The 15,831-nt window shown below is 41.3% G+C and overlaps 1 protein-coding gene across 2 annotated transcripts; it reads right to left on the reverse strand.

Moving 5' to 3' along the window:
- Positions 1-710: 710 nt before the first annotated feature.
- Positions 711-14,979, reverse strand: LOC128623880 (catenin beta-1-like). Of its 2 annotated transcripts, none has more exons than XM_053651024.1 (16): positions 14,764-14,979; positions 8,749-8,798; positions 7,620-7,844; positions 7,259-7,512; positions 6,722-6,960; positions 6,218-6,419; positions 5,960-6,104; positions 5,218-5,321; positions 4,748-5,086; positions 4,417-4,575; positions 4,185-4,304; positions 3,925-4,075; positions 3,282-3,403; positions 3,142-3,202; positions 2,516-2,759; positions 711-2,231 (listed from the first exon to the last, which is right to left on the reverse strand). In XM_053651024.1, exons 2-15 carry the CDS (start codon positions 8,759-8,761, stop codon positions 2,554-2,556), a joined length of 2,340 nt encoding a protein of 779 aa, XP_053506999.1. In that variant the 5' UTR covers positions 8,762-8,798; positions 14,764-14,979; the 3' UTR covers positions 711-2,231; positions 2,516-2,553. The 2 variants fall into 2 exon arrangements, with proteins under 2 accessions (XP_053506999.1, XP_053507007.1); XM_053651032.1 differs by lacking the exon at positions 14,764-14,979 and adding an exon at positions 10,047-14,008.
- Between the last annotated feature and the right edge of the window lie 852 nt (positions 14,980-15,831).

Here is a 15,831-nt window from a genome sequence, read left to right on the forward strand (position 1 = left end):
CTTCCGAGAAATCACAAGTCCGACGTATCGCTGATGTATGAAGTTACATATTCAAGGTGCTCACGGTCGCTATGGTTTTAAGTTACCGATTTGTTTAGATTTACGGGAAATAGAACCAACTGAGTTCTTTGACAAATGAGGGATGAGAAATAAATTACAGCTGCTGCATTTGCATATCTGAATATGATTTGCTCATACATATTTATGACAAAAAAAATTTACCTGTCATGTTCAATATACATCTGCTTAGACTTTTGCAGCAAAAGTACAGAGTTGCGACACCTGATTTTCGACGTTTATTTTAATATGGCTACCGAAAAGCTTAGGCTCTGTTCTATTTTTAAGAGAGCTGGTTGGAGCAACTCGCATGTGCCCACACTCAATTATGCCTCCCTTTGAACACACACGGGATCATTTTATTTCCCTTGAAAGGCTGATTTTGTAGATGAGTGACCTTAACTCAATTACACGCAAGGGCTTCAAATCGGATGATGACACAACCCACCACTCTGTGATCAATCTGAAGCATGAAAGACAGGCTAAGATATGATGCTATACAATTTAGAGCAGTGTCACGAAGATGTGCAAATAGTTTGATTAGGACACACCGACAGGAAAATGGAAACATTAAGGAAGACTCAAGCCAAAGTTTTACCATAAGTACATGCTTATAAGTGCTGAATGGTTTTACTCCTCGAATAGCACAGCAATTGGGCAAGGAATACAATTTCCATTTATTAAAGAAATGTCTTACTTTATCTGTTTACAGGTATGCTCTCAAAAGAATGCAGCTCATGTTACAAAAAAAACCCAAAGCATGAAACATTATCCATCATTCACAATGGTATTTTCTTTCAGGTCTGGAATCACAAGATATTACTTAAGGGTATAAGTAAATATTACTTGATACTTTTGAAACTGGCACTTTGTGTACAATACCCCTGTGTATTTCTGCTCAAAATAACATGTCCTGCAGTGATTCGTATTATTAATTTATATAAAACCTTCACAGGAGGCCAATAACGCTAATTATTGATAATGAGAATCCTCATTTCTCCTGTGGAGGGGGAAGGAAAAACTACAAAATTTGACTGATCAAAATTGAGAAAACCAACAATGCCATACAAATCAGCACCTCATGGTAGTGAAATCCAATCTTGGAGGCATAAAAATAAAAAATAAAGTCCTGGGATACAGAGTGGAATAAAAGTCTTTTATTGTTTAGCTATGGCATTATCCATGTTCCCAAAAGAAGCTGCACAGGCAAACAAAAACAATGACGTCGCTTCAATAGAGACTACCTCGAGATAGCATTTATTAAAAAAAAAAAAATAATAAAAAAAAAAAAACCCAAGATCTTTGTCAAGCCCGTGTCCCCCCTCTCCTCCCCTAAACTCTCCATATTTCACCCCACACCTTATTTGGAACTGAGACACTGAAAAGCGCCTCTGTTGGCATACTTTTTTTTTTTTTTGTCTTTAATAAGAATGCATATATTTCTCCCACCCCAATACTCCAAGGTTTAACAGCTGATCGTATAAAAAAAAAATAAAAAAAAAAGCTACACATCGTTACACTTTTCAGTCAGATTACATGGAAACCGATTATTAGTGTTCGACACCATTTACGTGAGAAAGATTTGAGAAACCAAAATGAGGCAAGTCCACTATAACTCAAAACTACAGAAGACATAAAAAGGAAATACAAATTACTGCTGAAACAAAGTGTAAAAAAAAATGTGGGGGGGAATGAATACATACTAGAGGTCAAAACCAAGCTAGGAGGGTCAGTACCATAGACTGATCATCTTTTTTTTTTTTTTTTAAAAAATAAAATAAAAAGTTAAAAAGGTTTACAGTTCCATCTTTAGACCTTCCTTCTCCAGTCTTAAAAAGCAACCGCTCCCAAAATCCCTCTTGACTTTCCTTCCTCCATCAGGGCCAAAAAAAAAAAAAAAAAAAAAAGTCCAGAATAATAACAATAACAAAAAAGGGGTGGGGAGATTGGCTTCCCTTCCTCTTGTTCCTCGTAGAAAACTCCCTCTCATCTCCAACAGGTGTAGGTGTGTGTGCGTGTGTGTGCGCGTGTGCGTGTGTGTGCGCGTGTGTGTGTGTGTGTGTGTGTGTGTGCGCATTGTGTCAGGCACTTTCCGATATGCTCGCCCACCCACCGCAACCCTTCCATGACTCCTTAGGCAAATATCACAATGCAGATTCATTCACGCAATACAGCTGCAAACAAACAAAAACAATTCAGCATTATAGGAACAAGTTGTTACCAGAAATGAGTGTAAAAATAGAAATTTGCTAGATCATGGAGGGTACAACCCACAAAGATCTTATAAAGAGAAAGAAGTTAAAATAAAAAAAAAAGTAACATGCTAACCTATGTTAACCTTGCTCCTCTCTGAAGGAATTAATCATTACACCACACCAAAATGGATTCTAGACAGTACAAACATAAAACCTGGTAGCATAGCCCCCCCCTTCTCTTCCACCACTTGGGAGTCTCTCACCTTCTCTACTTGCAGACTGTATGTGTGAGAGAATGTGTTTAGAGGTCCGTGTCGAACCAGGCCAGCTGATTGGAGTCTGTGGGAGGAAGGCCGTCCATCAGGTCGTGGCTGTGGCCGAGGTCAGGAAGCCCCTCCACTGGGTACTCTGCTCCAGGATGGTGGCCAGCCAGCTCATGTTCCAGTATGCCATCCATGCCCAGCCCGTCCTGACCATAGCCCGAGTGGAAAGAGCGGTAGCTGGGGTCTATGACGGGAGGGGTGTACATATTTAGACATGAATGATATATTTAAGCAGTGTAGTGGTGCAGGCAGGCACACACACACACACACTATGTTTAAATACAAAATATTAATGATGCATTCAGGTAAAACTTGAATATGTTCGCCTCCATATTTGATACATTCACCAATCTAGGAGTTGATGATAAAGATATGGTTAGAATTACACTCTGAAATAAAAGGCTGTTTCAGTGTGTTCATACCATCAGTCCTAAGTTTTCTGAATATTTGTATGAATGAATCATGGTTTTTAATACTATAAATAGTATATAAAATAAATCAGGATCACTTTTGCCATCAACTGAGTCAACCTGATGCAACAAGGTAAACATGGCAGAGCTCCTTACCATCTGGTCTGTATCCAACAGGCTCTCCCTGAGCTCCTATATCCAGACCCATATCAGCAGTCTAAAAAAGATGGACAGAAAATCAAATACAGCCATATAATTAAATCATGTGTGCACACTCCATTACCAAGTGTGTGTACCTCATTCCAGGCCATGGGCTCTGTTCTGAAGAGAGAGCTGGTCAGCTCAACGGATAGACGCTTCTTGTAGTCCTGAGGTTTATCCTCAGACATGCGGAACAGCACAGCTGCCGCATATGTAGCTAGAGAGAGAAAAAGAAAGATATTAAAACCTTATCAACATGTTCATTTCATATCAGAATAATTGCCTGGTCTTCATCAAGGTTTATTATAATAGCATATATTGTATTCGTGTTTAACTGCTCATTTCAAATGAAGCGTCAGAGCAATGCTTGTTTGCAGTAAGTCTGAAACTTTCATGGTCCGATGAAACAAATTATGGGATTGCCCTTTTCCAAATGAGGACACACTGTGCTACTTTGGATTCATCCAAAGTAGGAAACCTCAGATGACAGCTGTCCTTATGCTGCCTTCCAAATAGAACAGACTGTACCTGACTAAAAAAGCTGAAGCAAAGAAAAGGCCCCTGCACATGGTTTGTACTTTTGAGCGGAAAGTGTCTCGAAATGCAGCAAAAATTCTCATTTCTAAAAAGCTAACGAGCGTAAAAAAGGAGGGCAGTATGAATGAAATTGGGATTAATCATTTGTCTAAGATTAGGAACACAGTTTAGATTGGACCACCCCACTAAATACACACTCACCCACTCCCTCGTTCCTGGAGTGCAGCAGTTCAGTGAGGGGCGCAGTGGCTCCCTCGGCTTCGATAGCCTCGGCCGCTTCCTTGTCCTGCGCCAGTTCACACAGCACGCCGGCCGCCACACGCTGGATGTTTTCGATCGGAGAGTACAGCAACTGCACGATGAAGGAGAGAGGCAGCTCTTGAGTATTGGTGCTTTTAATTCATGAACTTTATAAGATTAGTGCATTGGCATGATATGCAAAACATTATGCTGTAGCCTACCTGAACAAACAGAGGGATGGTGTTGAGTCCTCGGATAACAATTCTGTTGTGCACATCTCTGGCCAAGATGTGGAGCGCGCCAGTGCAGCCCTCTACGATCTCCTCCATTCGAACTCCCTCCTGTAGAGCATGCATAAAAAAAAATGAACTCAATCACAATCTAAGTCTATGTTTAAAAACAGTTTCCACAAAAATAGTCCTTTTAACTCGAGGCATTCGCCAAAATGCTCACCACAAACTGTTGCTGTGTGCCTCCCATGGATGTGCGTCTCTGGGTGTCCTGGTGTGCCCTCACGAGCAGCTGGACTAATCGGGGTATGGCACCCTGCTCACGCAGCGGGGCATGATTGGCTGGACATAGCGCCAGGTTACGGATCAGACCAACTGTGGCCTGGGAGGGGGAGCAAAACGGAATGATTAGACATGTATAGCTAACTTGAAGGCGATTAATCAATAAATTTGCATAACTGGTTGACATAAGTACTTTGATAATCTAATTAATATTTTCTCCCCATAATTCATTTAAATAAGCAAATTCTGAACAGTTGGTGAAAACCTTTTACCTTAATAAGAGGCCAGTGTGAGGGTGGGTGCAGCAGTTTGACCACAACAGGAAGGCCGTAGTGCAGGCGCACAGCATTCTGGGCCATTTCAGCATCCTGGTGTCTGGAAGTGAGATGGCGGAGGGCGCACACGGCCGGCTCGGTGATGTCCTCACGGTCTCCGGCTCGGAGCACGGTGCGCACGAGCGACTCGATGCCACCGACCTGGCACACCATCATTTTGTTCTTGTAGTTGTTGCACGTAAGGTTGGACAGGATGCCAGCAGCGCAGGTCACCACGTTGATGTCATCTGAGCCAAGCAGCTGGACCAGGGTGCCCAGCAGGCCTTCCATACCCTCCTGTAGCACGCAAAAAAAAATTAAATAAAATAAAGCCAGGTTAACAAGACTGAAAATATAGAACAGAAATACCTACATACAACAGGTTTTGTTCGTTTTTATGTAATAAATTACAAACTGTGTGTTTATACCTGCTTGGTGGCAGCGTCTGAAAGGTTTCTGAGGGTCCAGAGGCAGTTCTGTACCAGTCGCTGACTGGGGTCGGTCAGGTGAAGGCCAAGAGCCTGCATGCCTCCTGAAAAGAAAAAAAAAAAAAAGTGTGAAAATAAACACGCAGACTTGCCAATTTCTGCAAGCAGGGTGTGCACATGTATTCTAAAACAAAGGACTTTTTAAAAAAAAAATAAATAAAAAAAAATAAAAAAAAAACTAAAAAAAACTTTTCATATAAGATCTAATTTGCATCACACACAGTCACATTTGCTATATGTATAAATTCATTGCAGATATACTACATGGTGAGGTTCTATGCTTCTGGCAGTGTAACCAGTTTGGACTATTTTCTGTTTTCCAGCCATGTCTGCTCGATTATTGCATTTACTCAAACTGTCCCTGATAGCTCCATGAGCAGGAATCCTGACCGAGCTCAGTGCAATACTAAGTCACTCTGGATAATTACATCTTCCAAGTACATTTCTTGATCTAATAAGGAGAATGAAAAACATGCAAATTTTTTTTTTTTTAAAAAACAGCCTAAAAAGTGATCCATATTAAATTTAAGGCTTTGCATTTGTAGAGTAATTTCAGACAAACAAACGTTTTCTAACGAAACACAGACACTTTGCAATTGCGTGGGCATTCAAGTCAAAGCCAATAAAAACCTGAACACTTTGATCATTGTGTGCGGGTGTGTGTTTGTCTGTATAAACGCACCAGCCTCCACAATGGCAGGTTTGTTACTGGAGCAAACGGACAGCACTTTGAGAACACGGCTGGTGGTCCACAGTAGCTTCTCGTATGTGTAGGTCCTCATGATGTTGACCAGAGCCTGAGGGCCGCCGCTAGCCAAGATGATCAACTAAAAGAAACAAAAAGGCAGCTTGCTTAGACACCTGAAATAGGCCAGGATATGGTGCAACGACAGTACAAAGCAGCCACAAACAATCGTGTTTTTATGGAATCCCTTTTCACCTTGCTCTCCTGGTTGCCGTAGGCCAGGATCTGTAGACAGTCTGTGGTGATGGCCAGGAATTTAACATTGGTCTTGTTCAGCAGGGCAACCATCTTCTGCAGGCCACCAGCCAGGCGGACGGCCATTTTAGCACCTTCCTGGTGCAGGAGGAGGTTGTGCAGGGTGGTGATTGCGTAGAAAAGCACACTGTCGACTGGAGATCTGCCCCCAACACACACAGACCATTATTCAAGCAATTAAAAATAGCTGTTAATCTATTGAATTGTGATCATTTGTATAACTGAACACTATAAAATGTGAAATATTTAATGCATTTTATTATACCAACAAGTTCAAGGCACGTAAGCAATAAAATGCTTTAGAGTGTAGTGTTAACACCATTAAGACTATTTTGTAAACTTATACTTAGCTAATATTTGAATAAACTACGCAAGATCATGCGGAGATTCCACCGCCACTACAAACCACTTTGCGTAACAAGGTTTCCTCAGTCTTGCTCTTACCCGAGCATCTTGACGAGAGCAGGGATGCCGCCGGATTTGAAAATGGCGAGGAGGCCCTCCCGGTGGTGGGAGAGGTTGTGCAGTGTGCCAGCAGTGCAGCGTGCCGTCTCCACATCAGCCGTGTTCTGCATGGTCCTCACGATGGCGGACACCATCTGAGGGGAGCGCATGATGGCGTGCCGCGATGCTTCCTTCTTCGACAGCTGATGCACCATGACGGACGCCTTGTTCACCACCACCTCCAGAGAGAAACGGTAAACGGTTAAGAAATGAAACATGCTGCTCCAGTTCTGTGAAAATTTTTACCTGAAGTCCTTATGTCCTTTTTATTTTTATTGTGAAGCTGTGACAGCACATATTTTTCTGGGTCAACCTTAAAATAACCAATTTATTTTTAAATATACCTAGTGTTACTTTAAATACCCCACTAAAATTTTTCTATATACACACACACACACACACACACACACACACACACACCATCTTTAGTAGAAAAAACAACAACAAAAAACACCACAACAACTAAGCAATCTTCACCTGGTCTTCATCATTGAGGAGCTTGGTGAGCTCTGGAATAGCCCTGGTGGCAAGTTCAGCGTCATCCTGGTAGTTGATGAGGTTCACCACGGCATGTTTGAGCATCTGGGATGGCTCAGCCAGCCGCTGCACATTGGTGGGGTTAGCGGAGTCAAACTGGGTGGTGGGGATCGGCATGCCCTCGTCAAGGGTCTCAGGGAACATAGCAGCACGCACACGCTGGGCACGGGTCATGGCATACTGACCATCTATGTCTGGAAAGAGCACACAGGTGTTAGCATCACACTAAGGCATGCAATCCATGGATATTTGACACAAACGCCTTCGGTGTCTCACCTAAACCACAGAAACTAATTCATACCTGCCACCTGCTCCGGTGTAAAGGGCTGACTGAATCCCTGCTCCCACTCATAGAGCACCTGGTTGTCCAGCTCCTCGTCCTCTGGGTTCCCCTTGCCAGATAGGGACGGTGCTGTGGTGGTGGCTCCAGAGTGGATACCAGAGTCAAGGTAAGACTGCTGCTGCCAGTGGCTCACCGCAGCCTTCCGGTCCTGCTCCATCGCCATGTCCAGCTCCATCAGATCAGCTATACACCCCCAACCACAGCAAAGAATGGATGTTAATCAGATAAGACAATTTTCTTAGACTAAAAATAAGAGGGGGTTTGAGAGGGTGAGAAGAGAGAGGCAACACATTGTGCAATCTGCAAAAAAAAAAACCCACACCATTAAAATGACTAGAATGCAGCATCAAGCATCATTAATCTTGAGTCAACTGAGACACAAAAAGCAGAGATGCTGACACAGTCACCACCCCCTGACTAAAGGGATGCATAACTAAGCCTATAAAAGAAATTTGACTATTTGCCTTAAGTTCAGTTAATAAACTGAAATTTGCTTGTCAAATACTTGTACTACCCTAACCAGCATTACTATTTCTTACAGTTCAATCACTATGTACGTAATAAAACAATTGAGTCTGGAAGTTCCATCCTGTATGTATTCCCAGACTGGAATTGTAGTTGGGGTTTGGATGAGCTTCCTGTCAGTCATTTCTACAGACAATCTACTTGATGGAACACTGTAGATCCTGGGGGAAGAGCTTTATGAACATGGGTGGGAAAAGGGGGATGGGTTCAAGGAGCTTTTTTAAAAAAAAACACCCCCCCCCCCCCCATTCATGTCAAACCACCCTAACTCATTTTTAAAAAGATGAGAATCTAACCTAATGCATCTTTTAATTTGAATAGCTGGACACCACATGCGTTACAGATACAGTAAGCAACGACTAGCTTCTAGTCTATTCAAGATCTTTCTACATGTTTAAACACATCCTGCCCGGGTTTCAGTCACTGCGTGTGGTATCGTTGTGTGTACGTAGTAGGGAGAGGGCACCGTCTTTTCTGGAGGTCGCTCATTACCATGCAAACCCGTTCATTTACTTCCTAGCTATAATAAGAATTTCCAAGACTGTGGAAAACGTGTACTCACACTGGGTAGCCATCGTGATGCCGAGCTGTCAGTCCGAACTACTTCCAAATCTGTGTGGGAGAAACAAAGCAACGTGATCGTACAGAAAGAAATCAGGCAGAGGCACAAAGTGTAACTTGGCAAAGCTGTGGAAGAGGACATGCGATACGGGCTCTTACAAACGGCCTGAAATCTGATCGTCCGTATTCAACACTCCGTTCCTTTCAGACAACAGCTGTCTCTCTGTGTGTGTGTGTGTGTGGGGTGGTGGGGGGAGGGAGGTGGGCCTCGAGTCATACAGCCTCAAGCTGTGTGTGTTCTCAGGGAAACTCCCAACATTCAAGCAGCTGTCTCTCTCTCTCTCTCGCTCTCTGTGAGTCATACTGGCACTAGCAATAAAAACATTCCTGGGGGTTAGTCCACGTCATTCATCAGCACTTGAGTATCAAGATGTGCAGAACAAGGTGATGGAGATCAACAAGCTAATTGAAAATTAACAGCCTTGGGATAGACAGATGCTCGTTTCTACCAGAAATGTTTAAATGCTTATGGACTAAAAACTAATACATGGCAAGCCCACAACATAAAGACATGTGTTTGCTGGACTTTTTTTTTTGTTTTGCACACAGAAAACAAAATGACTTTGGTCAAAGTTGTAACAGTAATCTCGCAGCCACCTTCATATCATTTCAGCAACAGACTCGACTCTTCATCGAAAACCCTAAAAAATTTCATTCAAATGTGGGTCAAGGAACTAGTCACCAGTAGAAAAGTCTACACACCAGAACTAGCTAGGATACAGCATGCTTATTCCAGTATACAACTATTTATTTTTTAAATAACCAGGTTGGAATGTAAAACTTTTTAGAACTGGCCAAGATGGCTGCAATCCACCTAGTTCTCAAACAAGACGACAGAAGGAAGTAGGAGTGCGACAGATGGGCTAAATATTTTTTTTTTTTTTACAAATACATTTTAAAATGTGTGTGTGTGTCTGTGAAAGCCAACTAGCTGAACAAATACTGCACTTTTCCCTTTTAAAATAAGCAGAATAGGATGCATTGTTAATCAAGACTGACCTATGATCACAAGACTTGTAGTAACAGCACATTTTTTATGAAAGATGGGGAAAAAACATAATTAACCATAAACAGCACACTTATTCCATCTTTTTGGCTCGTTTTTAAAGAAAGCTATTCCAGCGAAGTCATATTCCACACTTTTTTCTTTCTTAATATGCTGACTAAACTAGAACTTGTACAAACATGTTAGCCGGCGCTTTGAAATCAACACTAAAAATTTAGTCAACAGCCACGAACCTGTCTTAGTGTTTCTGCAGAACGAGAGAGGATGTGGACTAATCCAGGACAACGGAAACCACTTTTAGGTATGGCTTCCTGAGCTGTGACTCGGGCTGAAGAGTGAGCGAAAGCTTTGGTTAGAGGATGATTTTAGTCCTTTTCATTAAAAATAAACAGGACTAAGTCCAAAATCTACTTGAATTCACCACTATCTTGAATTCCCCTTGAGCTACCAAGGTAGAGATAAGAGATTAATTAAACTGTGACTAACATGCAAATCCTTTTCAGTATTGCGGTTTTTTTTTTTCCCCCATGGTATTACCAAAGCAACCACAACAGGATGAAAACACACACGACCTGCTAGAAAAACACAAAGTCACTGTCGTGTGCCCTGTATCGCTCGGTACACCGCGTAACATTTAATAATGAGTTTTCACGTACGTGCAAATGGCAGCAAAGCTCAATCATGACAACATGAGACTATGTTCAGACAGGTCTGGCAAAACCATCATCAAATCTGACTCGTAAGCTTTATTCGAATGGGGTTATGGAGTAAGTTTGTATTTTACAGGTTACTCTGTGAGATTTCAACATGGATTGATTAGCTCCCCCTGCTCAATCCCCAAATGAGAAAATTACAGGCAGAATTAATTACCCATTTTTTTTTTTCTTCGACCGAGATTTTTCCATGCGGCTTCGATCGTGCATCATAGAGGACAACCCGCCCCCCCAAAAAAATGTGTTTGACTGCTGCTATTTTGTCGTGTGCGTGTTAGTTCCCCTCCACAAGACGATAAACACTTCAAGTCTCAAAACTTAAAAATGGATGCTTCTCCCATTTTGTGTTCCCAAATTGCCTCTATGAACTTTGTTTGCCCCAATCTGAAATAAGAGCTATAATAAGAGCGTTTCTTCTTGACTCCAGTGCCTCGTCGACTGCTTGGACACCATGTTGTAAACAGAGTATGATCATATGGCTGCATCCAGCTTCTTCAAAAATTCAACCTGCTAGAAACTTGCTGTGGTCATTATGTGCATTGCACTTAAATTATCTTAATATTAAATTTGGCTTCAACTGTCTTCCGTTTTCACTCCAAGGCATAATCTCATAACTAATCGACTTCAAAAAGTCCCAAATTAATCAAACATACCAAATTTTAGACAAGAATTTTTCTGACTTGTTAAGAGTCTTTTTCTAGAGCCCCAAAGTTTTGAAAAACGAGCACACAGTAAAAAGTTTGGGGAGAGGAAAAAAAAAAAAAGAAAAAAGCATGAGAGTACAGGACTTTGAAAGTTGTGCAGTTTAGAGCAAATCAGCTTGCATTTAAAACACAGCTGAGTGAAAATCAGGACACAAGCCAGACTCAAATAACCACATCTAAGAGAAAGCTGTGGCTAATAGCTGAAACGTTGGCCGAAGACCTGCTGTAGTTACGTTTTGTCAAGACACAACAGACTTGGTGTGAGAATGGTCTCTGTTGAGCACTAGAGCTATTGAAATGAAAAACAAGCATCTGTAGAATGTTTATTTACCTTTTTCCACCCCAACAATTTCAAAGCCCAAATCCAGATCATAATCTGCATTAAAAAAAAATAATAAAATCCCAACATAGACCTTGGTCAAAGCAAAAAGCCTTCAGTGTTGGTTTGGTCTTGAGGAATTAAGGAAAAAATGCTTCACATTAGGTCTTTGCATTTTTATATACACACCATCAGGTTTTTCATGCATATTAGTCATGTTAACATTTGAGAGGAGCTTAAAATACAGCAATTCACACCCTCACTCACGCTTAAAAAAATTTTTTTTTTAAAAATTCGTGCAGCTCATCTGAAGCTCTTACGCAGAAAAAGAGCCCCTTTTACACAGGTAATTACAGGAACCCACATTTATGAAAACATCCTGCAGTCAGCGTCGGACATTCCACTGTGTGTTTGGCTGCCGGGGAGGTACAGTACGGCACTTCAGACGTCTGCCTACACCAAACCAGACAGAAAGATTCTTAATAGGCGGAGGGAAACCGTAGCGCTGTGAAGTCGTGCCAAAGTTAATAAATCGGTCTTCCCCCCCCCTTCAAGCGGGTGAAGGGGGATGGTCCTGTTCAAAAATGCTCTGAGTACACACAGGAGCAGCTGTGGCTATGAAAACACACTTTGTAAGCAGTTCATTCAACATCACTCAGATCCAAATGAAAAAAAGAAAACATTTCAATGCTGAACTGAAAACGTTTCCGTGACTGCCTCAGGACTCGCTCAGAGTCAGAGAGGAAGGGAGCGATGAAGCCACATGATAATCAAACCCTTAATCACACAATTAACTATTACTACATTATACATCTGCCTTTCAAAGACGACGTGAACAGCATGATGAACAAACCTTAAACAAGAGCTCCTATCTTCAAACCAAGCACCAAGACAGACCGCCCTCATCCACATGGAAGCGATTTAGAAAAGCCGCATCCTCAAAGCAAATGTAGTACACCGCCTGAGCCTCCTTCACGAGCTTCCTTCACTATAACGATCACTATCACTATAGGATTCCTTCACTATGACGATAACAAAGGATCGCTTTTCACGAACTGCACAACTAAACATGTTGTTCTCCAGCTACATTTTCCGTGCAGTGGCGTAAGGGAAAGCGGATGCAGTGTTTCTGGGGTTCCCCCCCCGAGCGAGACGACATGCAGCTCTCCGTCTGGCAGATCAAAGATGTGCTCTACAACAGTTTCATAATCCTGCTGCTCCTTTGGTCCCCTGTTCCTGTGCAAAACACTCACGTTTCCTCCTCACCTTCCTGAAAAGGTTGTTGAGGAGCTCTTGATGAGTCAAGGCTTGTGTTAGAGAAGGGATTACACTAAAACTGAATCTATAGTGGAGGAAAACTGCTGTTTTTTTCAGGAAGTTAAAGAGTGCCGTAAGCTGTCCTCATATAAAAAGAGTCAGAAAAAACACACTCAGGGGAAACTTCATTCGTATGAATTCCCATGAAATTCAGGAATTCATTTACATTAAACAAACATTTTTGCCAAAGTAGCACACAAATCCCTAAGCTGCTTCCACACATGAATCAAACCCTGGTGTGTTTTCTGCTTGACACAGATCTTATAAGTAGATCAGAACACAGTGATCCAACACTCACGGCATCCGAGTGTGACCTGATGGAGCGGAGGAAGCAAATCAAACATCTCGCACATTTCTGGTTGCTGCGTTTCCCACCCTCCTCCCTTGCTGAACTAAACCAAAAAACAGAGCTGTAGTACCACAGAGAAAACAAATCAAAGTTGAACTGCTAAGTTTTCAACCCTGGATGTGTCACAATTGTTTTTTGATCCCATCTCTGGGCTAAACCAAACCACTAAGCGGTCTGTTCTAGGTGGAAAAGCACCGTAAAGTTTTTTCATTTAAAAGCATTTATTCAGCTATGCCTTGCTAACATGTCAGCAAATCACAACTGCTTTATTTTCTCATTAACCCAAAGACTGAAAGTCACTCATTAACAGGTTTAAACAGTCCACGTTGTTGCAGAAGTATGTAGGAGTCGGCTCACCAAGGGCATAACTGAGGGTTAAACACTGAGGTGCAGGGGTTTTGTTATCACGTTTCAAATAAACATTAACAAAACTTTTGATGAAGAAACAAAAATACTAGCGAATAGAAGAATGTCTGAAGACGTAAATCATTAACCTTGTGCTGAATGAGTGAGTGTCCTACACTAGTTACATAATGATTACTCATTAACTAATTACTTAATGTATTAAACCCTAAACAGTAAATAGTTTCTTACCTCTGTTTATAAGTAGAATTAGAAATAAGAGTAGAAATACGCTTAATATTTTAGGTTTCAGGCACATTTCATAAGCGTGTTGGTCCTGTTGTGGGCGAGTTGTGTGAATTGTGGTAAGGCTTGATGTAGTCCTCCATTTTGTGCATTAAGATAAACCGGTTGTAATTAAACGGCTAGCAAACTTCTTATTGAAAACTGAAAAACCCAAAAACATTTATGATACCTTTAAATGTATTGTAATATTAGCAATGTTTGTGCAGTTACACGAACCTTAATACACAAACTGGTCACACTCGAGGGGAAAAAAAGAAGGGGTGAAAAAATAATAACTAGCATGCTAATCAAACGTAAGCTTATTAAAGAACACTGCTAGCAATCGCAATCAGTTCACACCTATACTCCAAAGAAATCCCGCCTCGTCGCACAGGATTGGCTCACATCCAAAAAACCTGTGCTCTCTCATTGGCTAGGGAGTATATCTAATTAGCAAACTGTTCGCGTGTACGCATTGTTAGCCAATCCGGCACTGTTTGTCAGAAAACGGGTAGGGAGAGGGGGAAAAAAAACAATTATGTAGCTATCTAAACAGCGACTCTCTCGCGCTCGCTCACACACACCTGAAACGTGCGTGTAGTTGTAGAGTTTTGGTGCAAAGCATGTCTATCTAAAATACAAAAAACCTGTTCCCAATGAAAAATGCCATTATTTCGAGGAGACTGTTGGCTAATTAGCCAAGTTCTCATCAAGCTCAGTTGCGACGTTGCTCATGTGTAACATGAGGAAAAATATAAAAGTTAATCATTAGTAAGTAGTTAGTAATAAGCTAGAAAATCAACCCGACATTTACACAGACATGGACACATTTTGCTAGTTAGAGGAAGAAGTCGAACCGCTTCGATGGTAAACAGAAGAAACGCCTAAACTTCTATTAACTCACACACATTATAAACGTACCTGATACAAAAAAAACGGATAACCCGTTTTTCCCCCCTTTTCTTTCTTCTTTAAGCGGCGTGAGAGCAACCTTCTCAGTATCCAAAACTGGAATGAAAACAGCAAGATCACCGGGAATTTTTTTCTTCTTCGTGCCTCCTCTCCGCTGTGACTCGCTGCTATGTTAACTGGAAACTGGAGCCTCAAAATGGCGTCCCGTCACTGTCGCCCCTGCCCGAGTCATACTGCGCATGCGTACTTCTCTCACGCACAACGCACACCTCAGAGGAAGTTCTTATTACGGTGAATGCGGTTAATGTATCCTACCGCGTGCTTAACAAAATATAAACCGCTACCTGAGGTGTGTTGGTTTTCGACATATGGAATAATTATCAGACTGTTTTCATGATCCACGTATAATATAAATATTGATAAATATCTTGTTATTATTAATGAAAACGTGGCATTTTTTCCGCATTTCGTTCGAAGAAAACTATGTGGTATGCGCGGATGGATATGGTGTATGTAGTTAGGACGGGGTCCATTCATTAGTATGGAATGTGCCTGATTTGGGAGATCAACTTCCAAACACAAAGTAGCTTTTATATTAGGATTACGCGTTATTCAATGCATTATATATATATATATATATATATATATATATATATATATATATATATATATATATATATTAATACTCGTAGTAAGTTGTTTTTAAGAGCCTTTTTTGTCGAGTTAACCTATATAATTTTATATAGTGTTATAGCAAAAATGGCACACGAATTGCTTATAAATCTTGTATGGCCTACTGATTTCTCAGTAGAGAACCAGTATAGAGGAAAGGAAGTAATTCCGAACCTGAGTATTTGAACTAAAAGAGAGCACAAGCGCTACAAGTGTATAACCATTTCATACTTTATTTAAAATATACACTCAATGAGCACTTTATTCGGAAAAGCTGTACACCTACAAATTCATGCAATTAACTATAATCAGCCAATCATGTGACAGCAGTGTAATGCATAAAATCATGCTGATACAGGCTAGCCACTTCAGGTAATGTTCACATCAACCATCAGAATGTGGGAA

This window comes from Ictalurus furcatus, chromosome 2 (assembly GCF_023375685.1).
Source record: "Ictalurus furcatus strain D&B chromosome 2, Billie_1.0, whole genome shotgun sequence".
NCBI lineage: Eukaryota > Metazoa > Chordata > Actinopteri > Siluriformes > Ictaluridae > Ictalurus > Ictalurus furcatus.

What these genes read in the sequence shown, in the direction of transcription:
- LOC128623880 (XM_053651024.1), bottom strand. An exon ending in GCTCTCGTCAAGATGCTCGG is followed by an intron (nt 6,420 to 6,721) that starts GTAAGAGCAAGA and finishes TGTTGGGGGCAG; the next exon opens with ATCTCCAGTCGACAGTGTGC. An exon ending in GCACACAGCAACAGTTTGTG is followed by an intron (nt 4,305 to 4,416) that starts GTGAGCATTTTG and finishes CATGCTCTACAG; the next exon opens with GAGGGAGTTCGAATGGAGGA.